The sequence below is a fragment of the Zea mays genome, chromosome 2 (assembly GCF_902167145.1).
Source record: "Zea mays cultivar B73 chromosome 2, Zm-B73-REFERENCE-NAM-5.0, whole genome shotgun sequence".
NCBI classification, from domain to species: Eukaryota; Viridiplantae; Streptophyta; class Magnoliopsida; order Poales; family Poaceae; genus Zea; species Zea mays.
In genome coordinates, this window is record NC_050097.1 from 195703394 (window position 1) to 195729768 (window position 26375).

A 26375-nucleotide genomic window follows, 5' to 3' on the forward strand; every position below is an offset into this window, starting at 1 on the left:
GTTAATATATTCCCTCTTGTATTCATTGTACACAGCCCTGGTGTACACCCTGCTGAGTTGCTCATCAAATCTTGATTTGCAGGCTCTGACAACTTCAGTCTGCATCAATACCAGCAGTTGCAATCACATCAGACAGCAGTTGCAATTACACGAGACAGCAGTTGTAATCATTGTTTGTTTAACCAATTTTTGGGCATAGTTATATAGAAGTTGCAATCACACCAGACCATCAGTTGCAATTACACCAGACAACAGTTGTAATCATTGTTTGTTTAACAAAATTCCCCAGAGTTATTCAGTGCTTGCATCCACACCACACCAGCAGTTGCAATTATAACACAACAGTAGTTGCAATCATTTTGTTTACATTTTTTAACAGATATTTGGGTAGAATTATACAGTAGTTGCAATCACACCACACCAGCAGTTGGAATCATTTATGTTTAACAGTTTTTTTACAATCAGACCAAAAAATTCAGGGGTGTGGGCAAATACCTATGAGTAGTGTGATTCCCCAGCATCCATGTGGTCTGTGTGCTAAATCGAGTCAAGCACCCTCTTTGCAAATATATGCAGGCTTGTCACATTGTTAACATAACCATCTTTCAAAACCCTGTTTTGGCTCTCAGATCTTTGGGTGGAAGTCATTCGCCCACAGTACATGCCTTTGAAATATGTTGCTATCCATCTCTTCCTTTTTTGCCACAATGCAACAATTGCAGGGTGTTCTCTTATGCCACATTCATCCACCAGTTTATTCCACTCCACCTCAAATTGTGTGGGCCCCAGAGGATAGTTTATCAGGGACTGCAGTTTCTCCTTTAGATTATTATCATTGTGCAATTTGTACAGCTCCTCGAGTTCGTAATCCCATGTTCTGGTTATGTGCCATCGGCAATTTCGGTGTTGTGTCTTGTTAAACACAATCCTTATTGCTTCCTTCATCGCTGCATCTTCATCTGTTTGTCAAAAATAAAAATCAGCAAAAAAACCCCAATAGGTTTGCAATCAAGCAGTTTAAAATATTGCAATCATCTTCAAAGATACAGTTGCAACAACACATCAGTAATTATGTGACAAGCATTTTTTTGTAGCCAAAGCATACCTGTAAGAATCACAAAAGGTTGCTGACCACCCATGCAACTTTTAAAGGTCTCAAAAAGCCATCTGAATGTGTCTATTGTTTCATCCCGAAGAAGTGCTTGGCCAAAGGACACATTTTTCAAATTATTGCTGCAACCCACAAACATGGCCAACGGCATATGCTTGTTGTTAGTCTTGTGTGTTGTGTCAAATGTGACTACATCCCCAAAATCCTTGTATTCTGCACGCTGACTTGCATGACACCAAAAAATGCTCCGAAGCACATTTGTTTTTGGTTCAAAATCCACATCCCAGTAAAAGTATTCATTGTGTTCTTTGCACTCCCTGAAAAATTGGAACAGTTTATCCATGTCACCATCCCTCTCCTCCCTTGCTTGCTCAGCTTTCCTGTACCATAAAAGAAAAAACAAATGAAGATGCTGTTGTCAATATATCGCACAAAGATATGATGTCAGTTTTTTTATGACCTACTTGTTATGGACATCTTTCTCTGTGAACGGCCAGTTTTGACGGCCTCCAAATAATTTTGACATTACATTCATTGCTGCCTGTGTTGGCACACCACTCTTTGACATGATTGCAAACAGGTCATCCAACGCTGCCTCCCTCTGCTTATGAGAATGCATATATCTCACCATCCTTGGTGAGGGTTCAAGTTTGTGATTGTGTGCTTCCTGAACATGATGAAAATACCAAATATTGCGCTTCTTGTCCTCCTTCACCTTCACATAAGCAGGGCAACCAATTCTCATCGATGTCTTATTTGTCATAGGCTCCTCATTCTCTTGACCTGGCTTCAGAAACCCCTCACGGTTGCAAACCCAGTGTCTGGTTTCTTTACTAGTCCTTTTTGTCCTGACACTAAAACCAGCCAATTTTGCATAGTCAAGGTAAAAGAGGTAGGCTTCTTCTTTTGTATCAAATGTTTGCTGCACCCTGGGCACAAACACATCAAGTATGTTTGCATCCTGCAGGACAACACGCAATCATGAGTTTTGCAATTAGAGGATACACATAGTTGCAATCAACAAGCAACAAACGTTGCAACTCGAGCACAAACACACCATGCAACTGTAATCAGTGAGTAAAAACAGAGACTCAAGTTTGCAATTAGAGTATATACCTAGTTGCAATCAACAAGCAACAAACTTTGCAAATGGAGCACAAACACACCATGCAACTGTAATCAATGAGTAAAAACAGAGACTCAAGTTTGCAATTAGAGTATACACCTAGTTGCAATCAACAAGCAACAAACGTTGCAACTGGAGCACAAACACACCATGCAACTGTAATCAATGAGTAAAAACAGAGACTCAAGTTTGCAATTAGAGTATACACATAGTTGCAATCAACAAGCAACAAACGTTGCAACTGGAACACAAACACACCATGCAACTGTAATCAATGAGTAAAAACAGAGACTCAAGTTTGCAATTAGAGTATACACATAGTTGCAATCAACAAGCAACAAACGTTGCAACTGGAACACAAACACACCATGCAATTGTAATCAATGAGTAAAAACAGAGACTCAAGTTTGCAACAAACGATGCAACAGAAAATCAACAAACCACGCACGGTGGAGCAACAATTTTTGATTGTTTTTTTTCTTACCGGATGGAATAGCTGGGCTGCATCCGGAGTGATCAGCGATCCAGGTGGAATTGAAGGCGGTGGCGTCAGCAACGTTTTGTGATGCAAGGGATCACCTGATCCGCCGCGTACACCCGCTCCCGTTGTCGCAATCGGAGACGGCAATATCGGATCAGCACCTCCAGCCACAACAATCGCCAAGGAATTAGGGGAGGAGCATCGAGGCGATTCAAGGTGCGGCAGCGACGGTGGGGCCATGGATCTAGGGTTAGAGGATCGGAGGAAGGAGGAGACGGCGGCGGCGCGGTGACAGGGATGCGATCGGTGGCTGCGGGGTATAGGGTGGCGCGGGGTCAGGGAGGCGCGCGGCGGCGGTGGGGGGCAGGGAGGCGCGGGAAGGCCGAGGGCGCGATGAGGCTTGATGGGGGTGTATTTATATATTACGCGTGGGTGCATTCAATATAGAGAATGCACCCAGGTGCATTTTAGTGCTGTCGTGTATATATATATATATATATATATATATATATATATATATATATATATATATATATATATATATATATATATATATATATATATATATATATATATATATATATATATATATATATATAAGGAGAAGCTCACATGTTACTACTTTTTCAGGCTTCCTGCATTACAGATAACGGTAGCCTTGAAATCTGAAAGAAAACGTTCAGTTTTACATGGGCATGTCGTTGTCAATGAAACCATGACCCAATGAAGTTTAATCTAGCATGAAGCTAAAATTTATTGGCAGCCAGGAGATTATCAAATTTGGGTGTTGTTTGATTCACATATTTGTCATGTATTGGGTAACAGTTAACAACGTTAAGTCCAACCATAATAAGATACCACACTAGAAACTGATACCGACTTATTTAAACTTATTACCGCGGCTACACTTGAAAGTGAATCGTTTTCATTTACATTACATTTCGTGAACCAAACACCACCTTGATTCTATAAATGGAGCCTCATGAGTTATGATCCCAGAGGTGTTTATGGTACAATCTATGTGTTCAAATAGTGAACTAGATGTATTGCATAGAGAATGGATTACAATATATAGACTCAATCCTAACCCTAATGGGCCGGCAACCCAACAATGGTGTCGGCCCACACACACTCACACACACAGTCTAACATCCCCCACAGTCGCAACGGGGGCACCACACACGATGAGACTGGAGTAGAGGCCGAAGGTAGGAGTCGACGGGTTGAAATCCCCCCGCAGTCGCAGCGTCGTGATAGTGCGAATGTTGCGGCTGGAGTAGAGACCGATATGTGCTCTAAGAAGACGATAGCCCCTAGATGCCGAGGTAGCCGAAGTTGAGGTGGTCGCGGTTGGGAGACACGCAGCAGAAGCCTAATCTTCGGGAGGGGTCGACGTTCGAGCGTCAACGATCGGCAGGGCGACACAACAAAAGGGCACTGGCAGGCCGACCTTCCTTCTTCTTCGATCGTCCGGGCGTCAAGGAGCCCCGCCAGGGAGGCTGACAGCAGCGCACGCGTCTGCGCTGGTCATGGTGTCCGCGCCCGTTGCAGAATAGAAGGGGAACGACGGATCTGACCGGGAAGGCCACGACAGCGACGGATCCAGCCAGGAAAACGCGATCCGGCCAAAGGGACGGTGGATTGAGCCGGGAAGGTCGCAGCAACGGGGATCCGGCCGGGAAGGCCACGGCAGCGACGAATCCAGCGAAGGCGATGAAGGGGTGGGCGGCAGGGTGGGTCCAAAAGGGAGGGGCCTGCGTCGAACTTGGCAGGGGATGGGTGACGCCGGTGACAAGAGAAGCGTGAGGAGGAGGCAATGCTCGGTGACGGCGCAGTCAGAGGACGAGGCGGCGACGCGAATCCGGGCGACGCTGTAGAGCCTCAGGAGGGAGGGGTGAGCAGCGCAGGCGCCTGCCCGGACTTGGACGGGGAGTCGACAGCGTATAAGGAGAGCGAGCCGCTGCCGAGGGCGCCTGCTGCGGCGGTAGATCAGGTGGCCAGCGGCGCAGCAGAGCCGGCGGCGGGGACTAGACCTGGCAGGGTCGGTTCGGGGCTGCGAGGAAGGCGAGGAAGCGAGGTGGTCTACGGTGAGGGGCTGTCGCGCCGCGGCCGGGGAAGCTCTAGGGCCGAGGAGCATCGAGGTCGACCGCGGCGGATAGAGGGAGGGCTACAAGGACGGCGGCTGCCGGATGGTGCCCGAGAGCACCGTCGCCACCTTTGTTGGGGAGGCGTCCATCCAAGGCGCAACCGATGACACAACAGGAGGCATCTTGACTACGCGTGCGCGTGCAGTGGCGAGGGAGGCTGCCAGGGAAGCTGCTGACGGCAGCTGCAGGGGCTAGGCTAGCGTAGAGGAGGCCGACGCGGTCGGAGGAGGAAAGGAGGACGATTGCCGACGAGCGTGACGCCCTCGAGGAAGGTCGACGGCAGGGACTAGCCCTAGCAGCGGCGGATCTGAGCCGTTGGGGGTTGGGGCGCGCCGGCCGGGGCCGAGAGGCGCGTCCGCCGGAGAAGGGGGAGAAGTGGGCCGGATGGTCGGGGCGCGGTTGAGCCCGATCTCACCGGCTGGGGGGGAGGAAGACGCCGGCCGGAGAAGGGGATGAAGGCGGTCGAAGGGAGCCCGAGCTTGGCGGCGGCCAGAGGCTGGCGGCCGACTGGGGAAGGGGTGGGGGTGCGGCTGTCTGCCCAGGGAGACAGCGTCGGCGGCTAGGAGGAAGGAGGTCGCCCACGGGAGGGAAAGTTGAGCCTCCCGGGGGCAGCGATGGCATGCGACAGCTGTAGGGTGGGAGCAGCCGACGACTGCCTTGCTGTGGGAGGAGAGGAGGAAAAAACCTAAACCTAATCCTCAGATACCATGTTGAAATAGTGAACTAGATGTATTGTATAGAGAATATGTTATAATATATAGACTCAACCCTAACCCTAATGGGCCGGCAGCCCAACAGTGGTGCCGGCCCACACACACTCACACACATAGTCTAACACTATATATAAGCTTTTAGTCAACCAAATAGCGAGGAAATTATCTTGTGCAATCACTTATAGGTTGTTTGGTTTGAGGAATGAAATAGTCTATTATCTTCTCACTCCTCACTTTTTTTGTTTGGTTTGTAGAATGGAATGAGTTGATCCATCATCACCTCATTCCTTATAGTTAGTTAGTTAGTACTAATATGAGGAATGAAATCATCCCACCAAATTTGAGGAATTGACTCATAATACACCACCATATTTTGGATGAAGTGATTTCTCAAACCAAATACCCCTTATAGAATCATTTTGACAAAAGATAATTTCCTAAAGAGAGATTGGAGAGGTGATGAAAATTGTTTCTTAACAATAAAAAACTATCCGACATTTGATGGTTCATGAATCGAAACACGTAACTATACGCACACAGCGTGGCATGATCGAGACATGTAAGTAGAGCCATCAGGCGATCTTTTGAGCTACCTCTACCTCGGAATATTCATGATTCATGAATCGAGCGAATTGTGGCCGTTTCCAATCCTTCATGTCTTAGCAGTTACACTATCTTCTGGGAAGGAAATGCCGCGGCGAGAGCATCGACAACTCCATGGAAGCTGCTGAACCTGGTGCTCACGATGTCCACCTCGACGCCGAGGCTCCTCGCGCCACCGGCGGTGACCGGCCCGTGCGCGGCCACGACCATGCCGGGCCAACGCGCCGCCAGCCGCGCCCAGGTCCACCCCACGGCTTCCAGCCCCTTGAGCAGCCCTTCCACCTCGGCCGTGCTCGTGAACACTACGGCGTCGAGCGGCGCAGCGTCCGGATCCACCAGCGCCTCCGCGCAGCGCGGCCCGGCCCAGCACGTGGTGTACGCCGGCGCGCGCACGGCTACCCACCCAGCCGCCTCGAGCCCCGCGAGAAAGTCCGGCACGACGGGGGGCTCGCGGAGGCCGACGACATCAGGGACGGGGCAGAGCACGCGGCGGCCGGACCCGCGCCCCAGTGCCTCCACGAGACCGGCCGGGGTGGGCACGTCGGGTACGAGGACGGATACCCTCGTGCCGGCGTCGCCGCAGAGGCGCGAGAGGAACGCGTGGTCGAGGAGGTCCGCGTCGCTGCCCAGCGCCGCGACGGTGAAGGGGAGCGCGGAGGCGTGGGAGAGGGGGCGGTGGGAGGACGAGAGGGCGCGGGCGAAGGCGGAGATGCCGGAGCGGGAGGTGAACGCGAGCGCGGCGAAGGGATCTAGGGCGCTGGGCAGGAGGTAGGGCCGGAGGCGGTCGGGGTCGTGAGGGTGGACGGCGATGGTGGGCACGGCGACCGGATGCGCGCCGCGCTGCCGCAGGAGCGCGCCCAAGCGGCCCCCGTAGGCGCCGCCGCCGCCCGTCTGCGGCGTCGTGAACGCTACTCGGCGACCGGCGAGCGACGGGGTCTCGGGAAGCGGCTGCGACATTTCCGTCCACGGCAAGGCGCGGCACGGAATGCAGAGAAGATTATCCACTTTCCACTGCTTTCGCGGCGGGAAGACTGAAGTGATGAACTGTTCGTTTACGGTTTACGCCGTTCAGGTGACTGGCAGAGACGAGAATTCAGAAGTGGCGAACGTGGTGGACAATTAGTCAATGATTTCAGATTGCAGGCTAATTACATCCGGTAGGTATTAGGTCATGTTTGGTTCATAGCTCATTTTTACAATCTCGCTTCAGATTTTTATTGTTTGTTAAACAAACTCTTAGATCCCGTCTGTTTCGTTGAAATTAAATTACATTCTAATAATTATAATTTAGACAAAACTAATTAAATTATTATATATACATATGTAACATATTTATATCATATTAGAGAGATAGTTATACACTACGTTTATGATATAGAGAAGTAAGTAGAAGAATGTGTTATAAGTTGTACATTAGAAAAGTAGCATGTAAGGCCCTGTTTGTTTCAACTTATAGATTATATAATCTAAATTATAATCTAGATTATATAATCTGGATTATTTGCTCTGGATTAAATAAGCTGGGTGCTGTTGTTTGTTAGCTCAGATTATTTGGACTCGACTTATTATTCATATGCATACAAATACAATAATACCCTTAGTTGTTTTAATTGTCTGGTGGGTGAGAACGCTTATGGATATGTGGATGGCAATTGAAAGTAATTTTAATCAACTTGCCATGGGTAGTGGGTCTTTCATAAAAAATAAGCTGAAATAAGCACCCTTTGATGAGCTTATAGGATTATCATAATCTCAATTGCTAGATTATATAATCTTATCAAATAAGTTGCTTGTTTGTTTCCTCACTAGCTTATTTACATTGGATTATATAATCTATATAGATTATAATCCCAAACAAACAGGACCTAAATCTATAAAACTGATTTTCATTTCTCACCCTATAAATTTGATATAGTTTTATATATAAACTTTGAAAAGTTGTCAAATGTCACGTTCTAAAAAAATAGACTACTCCATTAGCTAGATTCTAACTCCTTAAAATAAAGGAAAACAAGCGAGGCCTTAGATTTTGTGCCCAGAATCTCAAAATCTCTCCACTACCTGATAATCGAATTTGTGTTGAATTTCATGTAGTATCTGGATTTCCAGAATACACGGGGAACCAAACAAAGTCTTACTCCCTCCGTTTCGTTTTAGTTGTCGCTGGATAGTACAAAACTGAACTATCCAGTGACAAATAAAAAGAAACGGAGGGAGTACTTCTAAAAACGGGCTATATATGCATTGTGTAAAGCGAATATGTTTTTTAGCTTAGCAAAACCTGTGGTAGCTTCGACTTCCCCTTCTAGCAAAGCTTGTTCAGTGCAGCCTTGCGTAAGCCAGCAGTGAAGGTCACAACTCACAATTTACAAGCTGTCAGGATGATGTTGATATCAGCGAGCCAGGACAAGTGAACAGTTTCTGGATCAACGCAACGATCCTCCCCCGCTAAGGTTTGGTTTGGGTACTATAGGAATGAGATAGATAAGTGGATTGAGATGTATTGAGGGAGTTTTTGATCTATTGGAGATTTAAACACTCTTCAATCCCTTCAAACCACTTCAATCCAAGAGTACCCAAACTATGCCTAACGGGAAGCCACGAGTGGTTGCCAACATTATTTGATAGTTCACACTGGTGTACAGAGAGCATGACAATAGAAACTGAGATTTTTTTTGCATCAAGCTATTTTTGCACTGCATCGGAGGCTCACAACAGTGCCGGTCGGAGGCAATGGTGCATCTTTTTTTTTGCATTTTAGCCCTTTTTACGTTTTTTTGCACAACTATACCCTTTGCAGTTTTATTTCAAAAAATGGATCATTGGCTCGACGCCGTCATTATTGGCGCCGACATCATTGGCGACAACTTGTCCTACGTGGCAGGTGCCAGGGGGTCGGCGAGTTCCACGTGGCGGGGGTCGGCGCCAAGATCTATGGCGTCGACCCCCTATATACCGATCCGCCGCATTGCCTCTCCTCCTCCCCGCGACGTCGACCACCCCGCCCCGCCCCGCCGCTCCTCCCCCCGCCGCACCTCCCCTGCCTCGCTCCACCGGCCGCCACGCCTCCCCTGCCTTGCCCCGCCGGCACCGCGCCTCCCCTGCTCGCCCGCCGCTCCTCCCCCGCCCCACCCAGCCCAGCCGCCCCGAGCAGGCCGGCCCCGCCCCGCCCGGCAACGCCTCCCCCGGTCTCCCCCGCAACCGCACCGCCACCGTCCCGGCCAGCCCCGCCCCCCGCCGTCCGACACCCGTCCGGCTGCGCCGCCGTTGCTCCCCACCGTCCCGATCCCGTTCGTCCCACTCCCGGCCGTCGAACTCCTAATCGAGGTATTAAATTTGCCAATTGTTGTATAATTAGTTATTGGTTTAATGTAATTATCGTGATTTTTAATGTTATTATCGTGAATATGAATGTATTGCATGTGATGAATGTGAGTTGAATATGCAGGTTTTAGTATCCTCCCCGTACAGGGGAGGTGTTGTCAAAATTTATACTCAGTGCTATTTTTATTTTGCATGTGATGAATGTAAATAGTGCTATTGTTAGTTATTCGTTATTAATTAATAGTTATTTAGTAGTTAGTTATTAGGTGGTTAGTATTTAGTTATTAGTATCTAGCTAGTTATTAGTGGGTTGTGGTTAGGCAATAACCATCCATAGTGGAAATTGAATGTTTAATTCGTGTTTCAAATAGATGGACAATTTTTTGAGCTTATATCATGGAGGCAATGTGGAAGAAGATCCCTATGGAAATGCCAAGTTTATTGACATGAGACACGTGCCCGTGCTATTTGTTGGTAGACCCTACTTGAGTGATGTGTTTACAAAGGCTAAACAAAAGCTAGGTTACCATGAAGATGATGACATTGCGGTTGACGAAGTGCTTAATTAACATTGGTCATCCACCAAATGTCATAAGACGAGTCATCCCAATTGATTCTCAACTAGATTGGGAGAATTATGTTACTTCGGCTATGAAGACCCAGTTGCAACTCATGGAGGTTGTGGTGCAGTGGGTTGTAGTAGACCTTCCCCCAGAAGACTATGATCGTGCTATAGATCTTGTACATTGGTCTATGAAGACCCAGTTCCAACTGTGCCTAATGCTCAATCTGGCCCTAATTTTATCCCATTAAGTCAGCCAAGAGATGACCTGCAAACAGATTCACCTGCGTGTATCCCTTTGGCACAGACCAATTGCAGTAAGTTTCATTGGCATCACATCTTCTATTTGGAGCACGAGCACTTTGCCCATTCCATTGCCGTGGGACTGATGATCTTGTACATTGGTAAATGTTGCAGGAGAGACTGTTGCTATTGTGGTTGATCCTCAAACCGTGGCACGTGACTGCTTCGGTGATGGATTTATTGCCTCGAACAATCCTGAGTTTAGGAATGAAGAGGAGCCATATGCCTTTGCTATGGCTGCTGATTCAGATGATGATCGTTCGGTTGGTGTACTCACAGAGAGTGACATTGAGATGTTACAACGTGTTTTTCCAGACGGCCGGGATCCAAGAGTGCATGAGTTCAGCGATCTTAGTCTTTCTCATCAAGCAAATGCAAGAGGAAGGGATGATGAGCTACTAGATGCTCCTGAGGCCAGTCCTAGCACGATGATTGAAAAGGGTAGGGTCTTTAAGGACCTGACTGCCTTGAAGAGGTGGTTGCAGCATTATGCAGTCTTACGTAAGAGGCCGTATAGAGTACTTCATTCGTACGATAAACATCGTTACACTGTTGTATGTGACAAGGATAACTGTGCATGGAGGGTCTGTGCTAGGATACAAAAGATCACCCAAAGTGAAAGATAACAAAAGTAGTGGGGCCACACACCTGTGCTGAACATGAGTTAACGATGAAACATCACCAATTGACATCTACCCTCATTGGTAAGCGGCTTATGGGAATACTACAGTCAGAACCAAATATGAAGGTTAGGACAATCATGAGAATTGTGGAGAATGTGTTTGTCGGAGAGGAAATTCTCCGGCCGGGTGGTGGAACACACCCGCCCTAAGTCCTAAGATGAGGAGGGGCCTAAGTGTTTTGCTTGCTAGATGGATTCGAGATGAACACAAGAACACACAAGGATTTATAGTGGTTCAGGCCGCTGGAGCGTAATACCCTACTCCACTTTCTATGTATTGTATGAAAGTCTGAGAGTGTGTAAGTGAATATGAAAGTCTAAGTTCGTCTGCCTTGTAACATCGTGTGTCGTCCCTTTTATAGCTCAAAGGGGGGCACGCACAAGGATACTGAGCCCCGACATGTGGGCCCAGGGGCAAAATGGAAGGAAATAACTAATGCCTGTAACGCCTGGGCGATCTTCGAGCGCCATAATGTCCGTAGTTCATACAGTATTGATATGTCGTGGCTGCTTCCTCGGTAACGCGCGAGTCATGATGAGTGTAGTACACACGACAGCATGGGTGTACCGCCTGCCAACGGAATGGACAGGCACGCCGCCTGCAGGATGGCCTGGCCGCCGCCCGTCAGCGGAGTGGACAAGGCTCATTAAATGCTGAGGCGGCACATCGCCTGCCAGTGGAATGGACAGGGCTCATTAAATGCCGAGGCGACACATCACCTGTCAGTGGAATGGACATGCGGCGCGCCTTATCCGCAATAAATGTAGAGGCCGCGCGACCCAGAGGCCTTACGTCAGGCTCCGCCCGCTGGCTTACGTCACGGGCAGTAGGCCACGTGGCAGCATCGGGTCTCCGCCTGAGCGGGGAGCAGAAGCGTACACGGTATGGTCCGGACACGTGTCGGCTCTGGACCCCCGCCTGGCCTTGATTAAGGCCTGGGTATTCTTGTCCCAGAATCCCAGGACCCTGCTGTGAGTGGCCCGGACCCCACATAGAGGGGTCCGGGACCCATCCCAGGGGTCCGACTCGCACCCGTGGAGGTCCTGGACCTTACCCTGAGGTCCGGTCTGTATATACAGGGGTCCGACACTTTCCCATGGGAGTCCGGACCCACTGTTGATACCTAGGAGCATATCGTCTTCTCTGGCCATGTGGCGGCCCCAGAGCCGTCCACGTGGTGGGGTCGGGTGCTGTTCACCACACGACTAGAGATAGCCGCGTGGGTATCGCATCTTCATACTGTAGTAAGGGGTATCCCTGTTTCAGGGTACCGACAGTGGCCCCCGGGCCCACCTCAGGGAGGATACGAGCCTGTAGGTGGGGCCAAAGCTTGATTGGCGATTGGTGCGCCGCTTCCATGCGTTTGCTGGCGTAATCACCGCCAATCCGCCTTCGGTCACGCCAACTGCCATGTCTGTCCCCGCGGCTGACTGACCTGCGGCCCCCACGCCTGATGGTTTCGCCAGGCCACGCGAGAGGCGCCTCGATACCGCTGCATTGGTTTAAAAAATCACCTTCTCTGTCTTCTATGGTGGCCCCGAGGAGGCGCAGTATTGGCGCAGGCGGCGGTTCACTCTTTCTGCACCTAGGAACCGACATCCAAGGAGTATGACTCGTTGGCCTGGGCCCCCATGTAAGAAACTGGGTCGTTGTTTTCGGCGGAGATGAAGAGGCGCACTACCGCGGGTGGCGGTTCGCTCCTCGTGTGGTGGTTCGCCTTCCCCGCACTCGGAGACCAGCACACCAACTGTATGACTTGTGGACCCGGGCCCTCGTGTCATAGGCTGGGTTGCTTTGGTGCGCGTCGGGCAGGATTTTCTGCAGCGCCTCGGGGCGCGAGCGGGAGAGTCTTCCTTGAAAAGGGATTCACCCCGCGTGCAGCAGTTACGCTTTCGCATTCTCTCCAACTGCTGCGGCCTTTCGCCTTCGAGCTCTCCGCGCCCCTTTGCATCTGTGTTCTTTTGCTTTTCGCCGTCGTAGTCGCCATGGCCTCGCTAGTCCATCCCGAGCGTTTCCAGTCCGAGGGGGCACTCAACCTGGTGCGCAACCTGCTCGGATGGAGCGCACCGGCGGTCGTCGGAAGGATCCGCGCCGGCGCCACTCCCCTCGGCGATCTCACCGCCGGGGAGTTCATGCTCTTCGTCTCCTACCTCTCCCGCGGGTTGGCGCTACCGATCTCGCCTTTCTTCCTGCTGCTGCTGGAGGAGCTCGGCCTCCAGCTTCAGAACCTCACACCCCACTCCATCCTCCAGGCGGCCATCTTCGCCCACCTCTGCGAGATGTTTGTGGGGGTGGCCTCCAGCACCTCCCTCTTCCGCCATTTCTTCGTGTCGGTTAAGTCTGGGAAGGCTAAGGACCACCTCGGTGCCTACTACTTCCAGACAAGGCCGGATTCAGCCGTGGCCTACATCCCCACCCTCGGCGGTGCAAGGTGGGAGAACTGGCGTGGCGACTAGGTGATCGCCAGCGTGGAGGCCAACGACCGCCTCGCCCTAGCGAGAGACGGGCCAAGACTCGACCGGAAGCAGTGGAGGGCCAAGCCATCCCTGGCGCCGAAGTTCCAGCTCGTACTGGACAGGATCAAGAGCTTGGCGGCAGGTGGCCTGACGTTGATGCACGTGGTCGGAGACTTCTTGAAGCACCGCATCGCACCGCTGCAGCAGAGGGCGCGCCTGTGCTGCTGGTTCACCGGCTCAAACGACATCGGCCGAATCCAGCGCGGGCCGGGGACCGACCTGACTTGGGACGAGCTGGAAGTTCTAGTGAAGGGGATTACCAGTGAGTCCTTCATTCCTGAGTCCCTGATCCTCCCCTAGGGCATCTTTGCGCTCTGCGATGATCCAGGGCTGAGGACGACGATCTTGGCCACGCTGCCGACCCTCGACGAGAGCGGCATGGCGATTTGTCAGATCGGTGGCCGAGACCCTCACTGCGGGATTCGGATCTCCAATGCACCGGCTGGAGGCCCCCAGACTGTCGGCGTGGCTCCCAGCACCCTTGCCGCGCCCCCACCCCTTGGACAAAGGCAAAGGGGCTGCAGGCAGTTCTTCCGCCCTGGGTGGCACCGGGGGGTCAGAGGAAGAGAGGCGGCGCCGACTGCGCCGCACCGACGGGTCATTCATCTTGGACCCCCCAGAAGCGTCAGCGGACTGTTGGTGGGGCCGAGGAAGCCGGCTCCCAGGCCCAGGGCACGCAGAGGCGCGTCAGTCCGCCGCCACCACCACCATCGGATCCGCCTCCACCACAACCACCACCGTCGTCGGTCCCGCTGCCGCCGACAACACCTGGGAATGATCTCCCCCAGGGGCACCACCAGCAGCAGCAACAACAGTAGCAGCAGCAGAAGCAGCGGTCGCCCCGCTTCCAGAGTCGCTGTAAGGTCCAGGGCCCCAAGTGAGTGGAGCCCCTTTCTTTTTGATTAGTCTATTTATCATACCGATAGGTCTTAACCCATCCTTTGCTTGTCAGGGCTTCCTCCCCCTCTGCTCCCAAAACCGTGCCTCCTCCGCCCTCGGCTGCTGCCGCCGAGACAGCGCCACCAGGCTCCAGCTGGGGGTCCGACAGCAGCGGCGCCAACACCAAGCGGTGCCACAGCTGTGGAGGGGGTCCCCACTGCTCGGACGGCTGCCACAGCCTCAACGACGGCGATGCCATCGAGTACACCGTCGGCAGCGGCAGAGGAGGCCCCAGCTGTGCCCGCCCCTACCATTGAGGTCGACGCGTGGGGCGTGTCCAGAGGAGACGGAGGTGATTTTTGGGTAGCAGCTCTGGTCCGGCATCGAGTCAGAAGCGGCGCTGATTCCCCTCCCCCGGGTGTTGTCTCGTGCCCATCAGGCTCTCCACGAGACCGAGGCGGCGATCCTGCGGGAGTGGGAGGCGCTTGAGGCCGAACACCAGCGCCTCAGCGACTGGCGTACCCAGCTGGAGGAGCGCACCAAGGCGGCGTCCTGCCAGTTCGCCTTCGAGCGGTCCGAGCTTGAGCGGGACCGCAAGGACTACAATAAGGACCTCCAGAAGGTGTACGCCCGAGAGCTGGAGGTGGGCCGTAAGGAGAAGAGGCTGGTGAAGAAGGAGGAACACTTGAACCAGAGGGAGGAGGTCATCACAGAGATCCAGGCCAAGTTGAGTGCCTTTAACAAAATCCTAGAGGAGCAGCGGGTCGAGCAGACCGCGGTTGTGGAGAGCCTGTAAAGGCTGCAGCGAGAGCTCGATGGCAAGGCCTGTGACGCCGCCCTCGCCGAGGAGAAGCTTAAAGCGGAAGGAGAATCCTTGGACAGGCGGGAGACGGACCTCGCAAGGCGAGAGGCGGACCTCGCCAAGCGGGAGAAGGATCTCGCCTTCAAGAAGGAAATGCTTGAAAGGCGAGAGAAGTCACTGGCCGAGCATGAGCTCGAGGCAGAGGAGAAGGAGCGGACGCTAGAGGAGCAGGTCCGCTAGTTCCAGGCGGCGCAGGCAGCACCAGGCCCCCAGGCGGTGGAGGCGATGAAGAAAACACTTGAAGATCTCCAGGCGGAGCAACACGCTGGGGTCCAGCGCATCACCGCATGGACCGGCGAGGCGAGCACGACACTGGTGCCGCTAGGGGTGAGTCCCATCCTAGTGTCGGAGCTGCCGACGTCCATCTCCGATGCGCTCCCGTTGCTGGACTCCGCCGCCGACCGCCTCCGTCGCCTGGACTAGATCCTTGGCGCCCGCCTGGAGGCCGAGGGCGGCAGGCTCTGCCGGCGGTGATCGAGTACATCCTAACGTGCTTCCAGAGCCATGACCTGACCATCTCCTTGGAGCCGGTGATCGCTGGTCCGGTGACCGACACTGAAGACGCCGCCCGGGAGGCCATACGAGATGTTGTGGAGCCGGTGGCCGAACGTTTCCAGCGGGATCTTGCTGATGATGAGTAGCTAGATCTGCAGAGAGAAGGCGGGGTCCCGCTGGGAAGCGGCTTTGTAATATTTTTTGGTCTTTGTACGATACTTTTGAGCACTATTTATCGAGCAGTATTAGCACTTATCTGTATGCTATTTGTCCTTGTTGTGTGTGGCGTTACCAACTCCTCCCTGGTACTTGGCCCCCTGGGATGTAGGCTCGACGTGTCGAGGCTGGATACCAGCATACCTAAGAAAGAGTTGGCAACGACCCATAGGAGGTAGCCTCGACTGGGACCTGGACCTGTACACAGCTTTGGCTAGGAAGTGTTAGTAGCACACCCATAGGACCCATCGTCTGGTATCAGCCATCCTTTGATTCATGCAACATGACCTACAGGATTGAGTCTGGGAATCCAAGCCTCATGTCCGGACCTACAAGATCACGACTTTAGATACTAGGGCACCCGTTGCAGAGTGGTGGAGGTGCAGGCTTAGGGTACGAGACCAGGCTAAGCGGCTACACAGCTCTGGACCACCCCAGGAAACAAGCGCCCTTTCTCTATAACCGGACACGCAGGTTGCCGGACCCCCTGTATCAGGATAGGGGTCCCGAACTGCAAGCCTAGCTTACTCAATTCGGATGTCATCATACCAGCAAGGGTGGGACCTGTATGGGTGGGTTAGGTAAAATCGATGGAAACTGTAGCAGAATAAAATCATCACAGAAGCACATTTGGGGGGGGGGTAAATCCTTTCTTTATAACTCGATATGCATGGGTGTAGACCAACAGGCCGGGCTTATGAGGGCGGACCTCACCGGGCTGGCGTACACGTATGTACAACCTAGTTACAAAAAGAAAAACCTTAACCCTACAGACTTGCTCCTATGGATAGAACTTACGGAGATGCTCTATGTTCCAGGGGTTGGGAAGAGGCACTCCTTCAGTTGTGGCAAGGCGGACACACCCGGGTCGGCATACTTCCGTCACCTTGAAGGGTCCCTCCCAACTGGGTGAGAGTTTGTGGAGCCCTTCTCGGTTCAGTACTCGCCTTAGGACTAGGTCCCCGACCCCGAGCTCCCTACTATGCATGAACCGTTGATGGTAGCGCCTGAGCGCTTGGTTGTACCATGCATTTCGGATCGCCGCTTGCCATCTGCGTTCCAAGATGAAGACCACGTCCTCACGCCATAGCTGTTCCTGCATAGACTCATCAAATGACTGGGCCCGTGGGGAGCCCATAAGGATTTCTAGGGGAAGGCAGGCTTCGGCCCCGTAGACCAGGAAGAACGGGGTCTCCCCGGTAGCTCGGCTGGGTGTGGTCCGGTTCCCCCATAGCACAGACGGAAGCTCGTTGACCCAATTTGCACCATGCTTTTTCAAGCAGTCATAGGTGCGTGTCTTGAGTCCCCTGAGGATCTCTGCATTTGCCCTCTCAACTTGGTCGTTGCTCCTGGGATGAGCCACAGACGCAAAGCAGAGTTGGGTGTCGATGCCCTCGCAATACTCCTAGAAGAGTCGACTTGTAAACTGGGTCCCGTTGTCCGTAATGATACGGCTTGGGACCTCGAATCTGTAGACGATCGACTTGAGGAAGGCAACAACAGCACCATGGGTGATGCTAACCACAGGGGTGGCCTCAGGCCACTTCATGAACTTGTCGATGGCGACGAAGAGGAATCGGTACCCGCCGACGGCCCTGGGGAATGGTCCCAGGATATCCACCCCCATACGGCGAATGGCCAGGAGGGTGGAATCATTTGCAGAGCCTGAGCTGGTGTGTGTATCTGCTTTGCATGGAATTGACATGCCTTGCAGGACTTTACCATCTCAGCTGCATCCTGGAGAGCTGTTGCCTAGTAAAAACCATGCCGGAAGGCCTTACCAACCAGTGTGCGGGATGCTGAATGACTTCCGCACTCTCCTCCATGGATCTCCGCGAGTAACTCACGGCCCTCCTCCTGGGTGATGCACCGCATGAGAATGCCGTTGGTGCCACGGTGGTAGAGATCCCCCTCTACCACCGTGTAGCGTTTAGACAACCGCACTATGCGCTCTGCGGACACATGATCTTCAGGAAGGATATTTTCCTTCAGGTAGTCCCGGATCTCGGAGATCCATGCATCGGGACCACACTGAGACACTGGCTGTGGCGCTACAAGGTTGGCATGACCCGTTGTAGCACACACAGTCTTCGGTGGGTTCTGTAGTTGGTGTGCCACCGGGACCGCCAGCTTTGAGGTGCTAGTCTCGCCTCCTTCGTCCAGTCCGGCAGGTTGGGCGGTGGGTCTCAGCAGCCATCTTTCGAAGACGCCCTCGGGCACAGGTGCCCAAGTTGATGCCCTCACGAAGAGTTCATCTGCCTCCGAGTTGTCAGCCCGAGGAACGTGTTGCAGTTCCAGTGTCGTGAAGTCTTTCTCCAGATTCCTTACGTGGAGGAGGTAGGCTGCGAGCTTGGGCACGTTGCAGCTACATTCCCCACAGACTTGCTTGATGATCAGCTGGGAGTCCCCCTTCACGAGGAGCTGTCGGATCCCTAGGGATAGGGTGGCCGACAAGCCGAAGATCAATGCTTCGTACTCTGCCATATTGTTGGTGGCCTTGAACTCAAGGTGCACCATGTACTTCACTTGATCTCCGTTGGGGTCGATGAGGACCACTCCAGCTCTGCCAACTTGATGACAGGTGGATCCGTCAAAGAAGAGCATCCAGTGGGGCTCGGTGAAGACCGGACCCCTGGGCTCCACAGGTGTGGGGTCCGAATCGGGATCCGGACCCCCAGGAGCACTCGGGGGAGGCGTCCACTCCACGATGAAGTCGGCTAGGACTTGGCTCTTGATGGCGTGGCGAGGCTGGAAGTCCAACTGGAACTCAGCAAGCTCCGCGGCCCACTTGGCGATGTTGCCTGTGGCGTTGGAGTTGTGGAGGATGGCCCTTAATGGAAAGGAGGTCACCACCACGACCCTGTGTGCCTGGAAATAGTGGCGTAGCTTCCTGGACACAACAAGCACAACATAGAGAAGTTTGTGCATCTCAAGGTACCTGGTCTTCGCCTCGTTGAGGACCTCGCTGACGTAGTAGACCGGCCTCTGAACAGTCCAGACCCCGGCAGCCGGTCCCGAGTCCTCAGGTTCCTGGCCTTCTTGTGCCATCCTTTCAATGACCAGCACCATGCTCACCACTTCTGTAGCTGCCGCGATGTATAAATACAACGGCTCCCCAGGCTCTGGGGCTACCAGTATTGGTAGGGACACCAGGTGCTGCTTCAACTCTTGAAAGGCTTGTTCCGCCTCTTCAAACCAAGCGAATGGGTCGGACTTCCGCAACATCTTGAAGAAGGGCAGTGCCCTCTCAGCCAGCCTCGAAATGAAGCGGCTAAGGGCGACTAACGACCCCGTAAGCTTCTGGACGTCTTTGATGCGGGCCGGAGGCCTCATCGCCTCAATCCCCTTGATCTTATCCAGGTTTGCTTCAATGCCCCAATGCGAAACCAGGAACCCCAGCAACTTTCCTGCGGAGACACCAAAGACGCACTTGTCCGGGTTCAGCTTCGTGCGTGTTGCCCGCAGCTTGTCGAAGACCAGGGTTAAGTCTTCCACTAGGGTCGTGTTGGAGACTTGTTCTCAAATGCTATGAGTTAAGAACAAGGCAACATAGAAAATATTAATCGGTAAAGTCCTTCATCCTTCGAAGCATTATTCCCCTCAGGATATAATGGTTTTCGAACGAAGGTTATGAAGGACACACCTTCATAAATACACTTTACAGTGACGAAGGATGAATTATAAAGAATATAAAAGGTAGCATAGACAATTGTATACTATTATTATTTATAAACAGAAATAACATCGAATTACAAATGTACCTTCAACTTGAAGGAGATGAAAGTACAAGCGTGACGCAAAAGCGAATGCCAAATCAGCCTGAACAGTACGGGGGTACTGTTCACCTATTTATAGGCACAGGACACAGCCCATACAAAATTACATTCATGCCCTTTACATTTGATAATAATTCTATAGTAGTCTATCGAGGTCTGAATAGCCTTTTCATCTCTAAGTCGGTTTCATTTTCTGCTGCCACGCCGAAGCTTTCCTGCTCACATCTTCGGCGCTGTATCGACCTTCGTATTATTCCGGTCTTCTTCTGCCGCGATATCGACTTGAGTCCGAAGATACCTGCTCACACATTATACTCCAGAAATACTGTTAAATCCTGTTTTTGAGGACCTTCGTAAGCCGAAGGCCCCCAACAGTAGCCGCTCGCAATATTAATTTGTTTAAAATAATAAATTTGGATTGCGACATGGACGAAGGCTTTACGCCGAAGGTCCGAAAAAACACCTTCCCTTTGCTAGAATAGCAACATTCACTGACAAGCGGGGTCTTTCAATTTTCAACGCACTGGGCGTATAAATACGGTCATACCGCAAACTCATTTGGCACGCTCTCTTGCCATCTGCTCTCGCTCACTCAATTTTTAGCTTTTGTGCACTAAGATTTGCTGAGCTTTTAGTTTTGAAGCTTCGGCTTTGAAAACAATTTTTTAGTGTTTCCGAAGATGTCTGAAGATAAGAAGGCTGCTGCTGAGATGAAGCTGAGTCTTGACGAAGAGAAAAACTTGGGGTTTCTTATAGCGATGTCGAAGACCAACACAGAAAAAATCACCAAGGACATTCTAGAAGGTTTGTCTGAGGATACTGGTGACAACGACAGTTATGATGTGGACAGCGGTGGCGAAGACTCCGAAGATCGTCCCTGGCGACCAAGCCATTCAGTTTATGGTAAATCAACTATCAAAGAGAATCATCTTGTCAACATGAGAGGAAGGTATTTCCGGGATTTGTCCGTTGTGAGGGCCGACGAAGGGGAGAAGACTTGTCCACACCCTGAAGAGAATGAAGTCGTAGTGTACCGAAGCTTTTTGAAAGCTGGGCTGCGATTTCTCTTGAGCAGCTTCGTCGTGGAGGTGCTGAAAATCTTCGAAGTCTTTCTTCACCAACTTACCCCCGAGGCAATCATAAGGCTGAATATCTTCGTGTGGGCCGTGAGAAGCCAAGGTCTGAAGCCTGATGCAAAAAGCTTCTGCAATATACACGAATTATCATACGAAACAAAACCTTGGGGTAAGGAACAGTATCACAATAATTTTGGCTGCTACAGTTTCGTTTCTCGGTCCGGGTCAAGCTGTCCCGTGCCAACCTTTCGGAAGAGATGGCCCGGCGACTGGATGACAGAATGGTTTTATGTGAAGAATGACCTGTCAGTACGAGAAGATATCAAAGGTATAATTATGCGCCCTATTTGGCAAAGCTTCGGCCTTCGGAGGCCGAAGGTTGAAATGAATGAAGCTGCCGAAGAATGCCAGAGAGCCTTCGGCGTTATCTGTTCTTTTATTGGAACGAGAGATTTGGTACAAGAGCATATTGCCTTCAGGGTATGGCCACTTGCGGAGAAATGGGAAATGCCGCAAGAAACCATAAAAGAGGCCGACGAAGGTGGACTTATCAGATTGAAGTACACTTTTAAGTTTGGAGATAAATTCGTTGAGCCAGATGATGACTGGTTAAAAAACATTGAAAATTTAAGTGATGAACTGCTTGGGGCTTATTCGAAGGCCGAAGATACTGCACTGTCAGCAGACTTCGGAGGCCGAAAAAAGAAGAGGCTGAATCGGGTGTTTGATGCAATCGGGTTCGTCTACCCTGACTATCGCTATCCCATTCGAGGGCAGAAAAGAAAAAACACGACCTCTGCGAAAGAAGAAGCTGCAACTGCTCCTAGCGAGCCAGAACCGAAAAGAAAGAGGATAAAGGTCCTCACACATCGGCCGCGCTATATTAAACCAGCTTCGGTGCCTGAGTTTACCGGGGAAACCTCTTCGGCCACCGAAGCTGAAAAACCAACCGAGCCAACCTTGCTGCCAGAAGTCGCAAAAACGGCCGAAGCGCCAACAAGGATAGAATTGGAAGAACCGAAAATTTTGTTACCAGTAACGAAAGAGAAGGCCGAAGCGCCATCCACAGAAAAAATGGAAGAAGTAAAAGAAGCAACTGAGGGATCAAAGACATCAGAAGTTTTGAGTCCTGCAGCAAATATTGAGACAGTAAAAAACCAAAAGGTGCCAGCAGTGACTCCGAAAAGGAAGAGAATGGTCAATGTGCTAGATGTTCTGGAGACGATTAAATCTTCAAGCACACCTCCGAAGAAGACTGTTGTCATCCCCGAAGAAAAAACTGAAGTCTCTGATACTAAAGCTCCAGAGCAAAAAACTGAAGCCGAAGCTGGGTCCTCAGAACCCACGAAGATAAAATCCCTAGAAATCGAGGAAGAAAAAATAACAGAGCCAACTTTTGTTGAAGAAATCAGTGCTGCTGCCCCCGAAGCATCCCCCAAAGTCCTTGATTATATTGTTCGCCATGCTTCGGGGAAACAATTATCAGAAAAAGAAAAACAAGAGGCCCAACTTTACGCCCAAAAACTGAAGTATCCAAAGGGGGCATTAATATTCAATGGCAGTGGAGAAGAAGACTTTTTGTATTGTCTCCCTGACAACAAAGAGATTTCTGTCTGCCGGGAGATGAGCAAGAGCTTCGGATTCCCAACACTGGAAGACGGGCTCTCAGTGCTATCGAAAAATGATTTGGCCGACAGCCTGGCATATAATAGCTTAAAGGTACAACAAATGGAATCTTTGTAATTTTTTGTTGGGACCAAAATTTTTCATTTACTTAAATCTATTGACACACACATATTTCTCTTTGCAGGGCCTGATACTTAGCAATGCCCTCAGGGCACAGAAAGATGCTGAAGACGAAGGGTGTACTATAGCCCTGAGCAACCTTCGTTCCGAAGTAATTGATCTGAGGAACGAAGGTCTCGAAAAAGATAAAATATTACATTCATTGATAAATAAAATAAAGGAAGAGGAAGCTGCTTTTAAAGGTCAGGCTGAGGCTCAAAAGCGCGAAATTGAAGATCTTCGGAAACAACTGGCCCGAGCCAAGGAAGAACGCATACTTGAAGAAACGAAGCGGGAACTCAGCGACCAATGGGCAGATCACTTAGAAGGAACTGTTGAAGAGCTTCGTTCGTCCAAGAAGAGATGCTATAACAAATCTATAGAGTGTGTTAAGAAGTTAAAAGCTAGCTTCGCCAGGGTCGGCGCATTCTCAAGCGAAGAAAACTTTACAAGAGGCAATCCCGAAGGTCCCATCGAATGGATCGATCACGAAGCTGAGGCCTTCGAGGAAATTTTAAATAGCCGTGGAGATATATGTGCTTTCTCGGGTGCCAGAGGAATTGCCACCATTTTAGAGAAAAAGGGCTGCGAACATGTAAAAATTTTAGCGCAATCCGAAGGTGCTTTGTCCTTCGAAGATGCAAGGGATCCATCGGCCGAAGCTAGCATGGTTGGTGGAAAATTTTTCACCGATATCTGGGATAATGGTGGCCGAGAAATGGCCCGAGAAATTATTCGGAAAAGCGAAAAGGGCATTCGCGATGCTAGAGAAGTAGCTGAGGCTGCTGAGAAGAGCGCAGAGCCCGAAGGTCAATTAGGTATTAACTAATAGTTTTTATTGTGTTGTAATTTTAGGTTTTAAGATTCGTTTGCAATTTGTAATAGCAATGTAGCCGTATCCTGTCCTACTTCAGATCCTGCTAAAGCGTCTTCGGGCCCTCAGCCGAAAGGAGACGACGAAATTAAAAAGATGGCTGAAGCTATTATGGACAAAGTCGTCAATCGGCTCCTGAACGAGGCCGCAGAAGTCGTTTTGAGAGAAGATTAAGTATTATTGTAAAAACTTCTGAAATGTAATATATTGTAACATTTTGTAACGCTGAATGTAATATACCTGTTTCTATTGCTCAATTCTTTACGATGCATGAAACTTTACACGTACCGCTTTTGAGTCTTTGACGAAAAAACACCTTCCCTTCTTTTCATGCTTCGTGAAGAAGAATTTTTCTTTGTCACAACAATATCCAGTGTTCTGATGAATAATATCCAGGCTTCGTGAAGATATTTTCCGAAGCTATACCTCCGAAGATCAATAATGTATCTCCTTGTGACATTATGATTTTTCCCTTTTTTCAAAACGTTTTCCCTTTTTTCAAAACGTTCTTCTGTAGATTAATATTGTGTCCACCTCTTGTGCCATATGCAACATGATGTATGATGCTTATGCTATGCGAAATGATGCGATGATGTTATGTTATGTGAGGTGATGTTTATTCCGAAGATGCACACGCATCCCTGCAATAAAACACATAATCTTTTATAAGCCTCCCTTAGGAGCTTCTTCGCCTTTTACTTCAGCGGAATCAACGTTTATTTTTCGCTGTAAGCCTCCCTTAGGAGCTTCTTCGCCTTTTACTTTCAGCGGTATTCGCGTTGACTTTTCGCGCTTCGCCTTTTACTTAGGCGGTATCAGCGTTGACTTTTCGCTGTATGCTCTGCATTCCCTTTGGAACGACTTTGGAGCAGAGAACTTACACTGCGCTCCCTCTGGAGCGGCTTTTTGTGACTTCGGCAAACTTACTCTGCGTTCCTTAGAACGACTTTTTGTTGCTTCGAAGAATTTTCGATAATCCGAAGGTCCTCTTTGTTATCATAAATCTTTAAACTTCAACATCTTAGGCCTGTGAAGAAAATATATTTTCCTTGTGGCAAACAACGAAACTATTTACATGAAATCTAAACAATGTCCTTTATTACACAGAAAAGAAGACTGAATAAGAAAGACTGCTATTAAGGTAGGATATTTGTCAATAGATGTGCTTTGACTCTGGCACAGTGCTGTTGACTGTACGAGCTTCGGACTGCTCTCTGAAGTCCCTTTGGTGTGGAGTATACTGGCTCCCTTCTGGCTGCTGGCCTTGTTGCAGCGGAGGTGGAGGTAGAGGCTGTTGCCAGGAAGCTTGAGGTTGACTCGCCGAAGCAACAGAAACTGCAGGGTGGTTGCCCACATATTCTGGGATGTAAGGTGAATGATACGAAGCAGTATGCATGACCTGCTTCGGCTGAGCTTGCTATGCTGCGGCTTCGGCTATTTCCTTTTGCTTCTGAATGGTAACATGGCACATCCTGGTGGTATGGCCTTTGTTCTCACCGCAAAACAAGCAAAAGATTCTTCTTGGTTGATCTCCGAATCTTCCGCCGAAGCCCCTGGCGCCTCTGCCTCTTGGGGCTGGTGGTCGGAAGGGGCCTTGCTGTTGCCCCGAAGCCTGTGAGGAACACTGTGGCCTTTGCTGTTGGCTCCCTCGATCATCATTTTGGGTAGAGTTGTGAATTGATCTAACATGCCTCGGATAGAACCTTCCTTCGAAGCCCCTGGTCATTTCAGAAAACCTGAAAGCCTCCTCCCTTCTTTGGCGAAAATCATTATCGGCCCGAATGTACTCGTCCATCTTCTGGAGCAGCTTCTCCAAAGTTTGAGGGGGCTTCCTAGCGAAGTACTGAGCTGACAGTCCTGGCCGAAGCCCCTTGATCATGGCCTCAATGACAATTTCATTGGGCACCGTTGGGGTGCCTGTGCCCTCAAACGCAAGAACCTCCGGACGTACGCTTGAAGGTATTCTTCGTGATCCTGGGTGCACTGGAATAGAGCTTGAGCAGTGACCGGCTTCGTCTGAAACCCTTGGAAGCTAGTTAACAGCAAGTCCTTCAGCTTCTGCCATGAAGTGATCGTTCCTGGTCGAAGGGAGGAATACCAGGTTTGAGCAATGCTCCTGACAGCCATAACAAAAGATTTGGCCATGACTGCAGCATTGCCACCATACGAAGACACTGTTGCTTCGTAGCTCATCAAAAACTGCTTCGGGTCTGAGTGGCCATCGAATACGGGAAGCTGAGGCGGTTTGTAGGACGGGGGCCAAGGTGTAGCCTGCAGCTCAGCGGACAGAGGAGAAGCATCATCGAAAACAAAATTCCCATGATGGAAATTATCATACCAGTCATCTTCGTTGAGGAAACCCTCCTGATGAAGGTCTTGGTGCTGAGGCCTTCGGTGCTGCTCATCCTGAGCAAGATGACGAACTTCTTCAGAGGCTTCGTCTATCTGCCTTTGCAGTTCAGCTAGCCTGGCCATCTTTTCTTTCTTCCTCTGCACCTGTTGATGAAGCATCTCCATGTCTCTGATTTCTTGATCTATCTCGTCCTCTGGTGGTGTCGGGCTGACAGCCTTCCTTTTCTGGCTTCGGGCCTCCCGAAGAGAGACAGTCTCCTGATTGTGGTCCAGCGGTTGAAGAGCTGCAGTGCCAGTTGCTGAAGCTTTCTTCGGCGCCATAACGAAGGTTTATGATCGCCGAAGGTGTTCAGAAAACTCAGAGTGTGGAAGTGAGTTCACCGGAGGTGGGCGCCAATGTTGGAGACTTGTTCTCAAATGCTATGAGTTAAGAACAAGGCAATATAGAAAATATTAATCGGTAAAGTCCTTCGTCCTTCGAAGCATTATTC

The 26375-nt window shown here is 50.7% G+C and overlaps 2 protein-coding genes across 2 annotated transcripts; both read right to left on the reverse strand.

The window, feature by feature from the left end:
• Positions 1-495: 495 nt before the first annotated feature.
• Positions 496-2958, reverse strand: LOC103649188 (protein FAR1-RELATED SEQUENCE 5-like). Its single transcript, XM_020549101.2, has 4 exons — positions 2722-2958; positions 1576-2072; positions 1106-1491; positions 496-959 (listed from the first exon to the last, which is right to left on the reverse strand). Exons 1-4 carry the CDS (start codon positions 2956-2958, stop codon positions 538-540), a joined length of 1542 nt encoding a protein of 513 aa, XP_020404690.1. The 3' UTR covers positions 496-537.
• Positions 2959-6036: 3078 nt separating this feature from the next.
• On the reverse strand, positions 6037-7227 carry LOC100278507 (Uroporphyrinogen-III synthase). Its single transcript, NM_001151763.2, has one exon. The coding sequence runs from the start codon at positions 7136-7138 to the stop codon at positions 6245-6247; it is 894 nt and encodes a 297-aa protein (NP_001145235.1). The 5' UTR covers positions 7139-7227; the 3' UTR covers positions 6037-6244.
• Positions 7228-26375: the final 19148 nt, after the last annotated feature.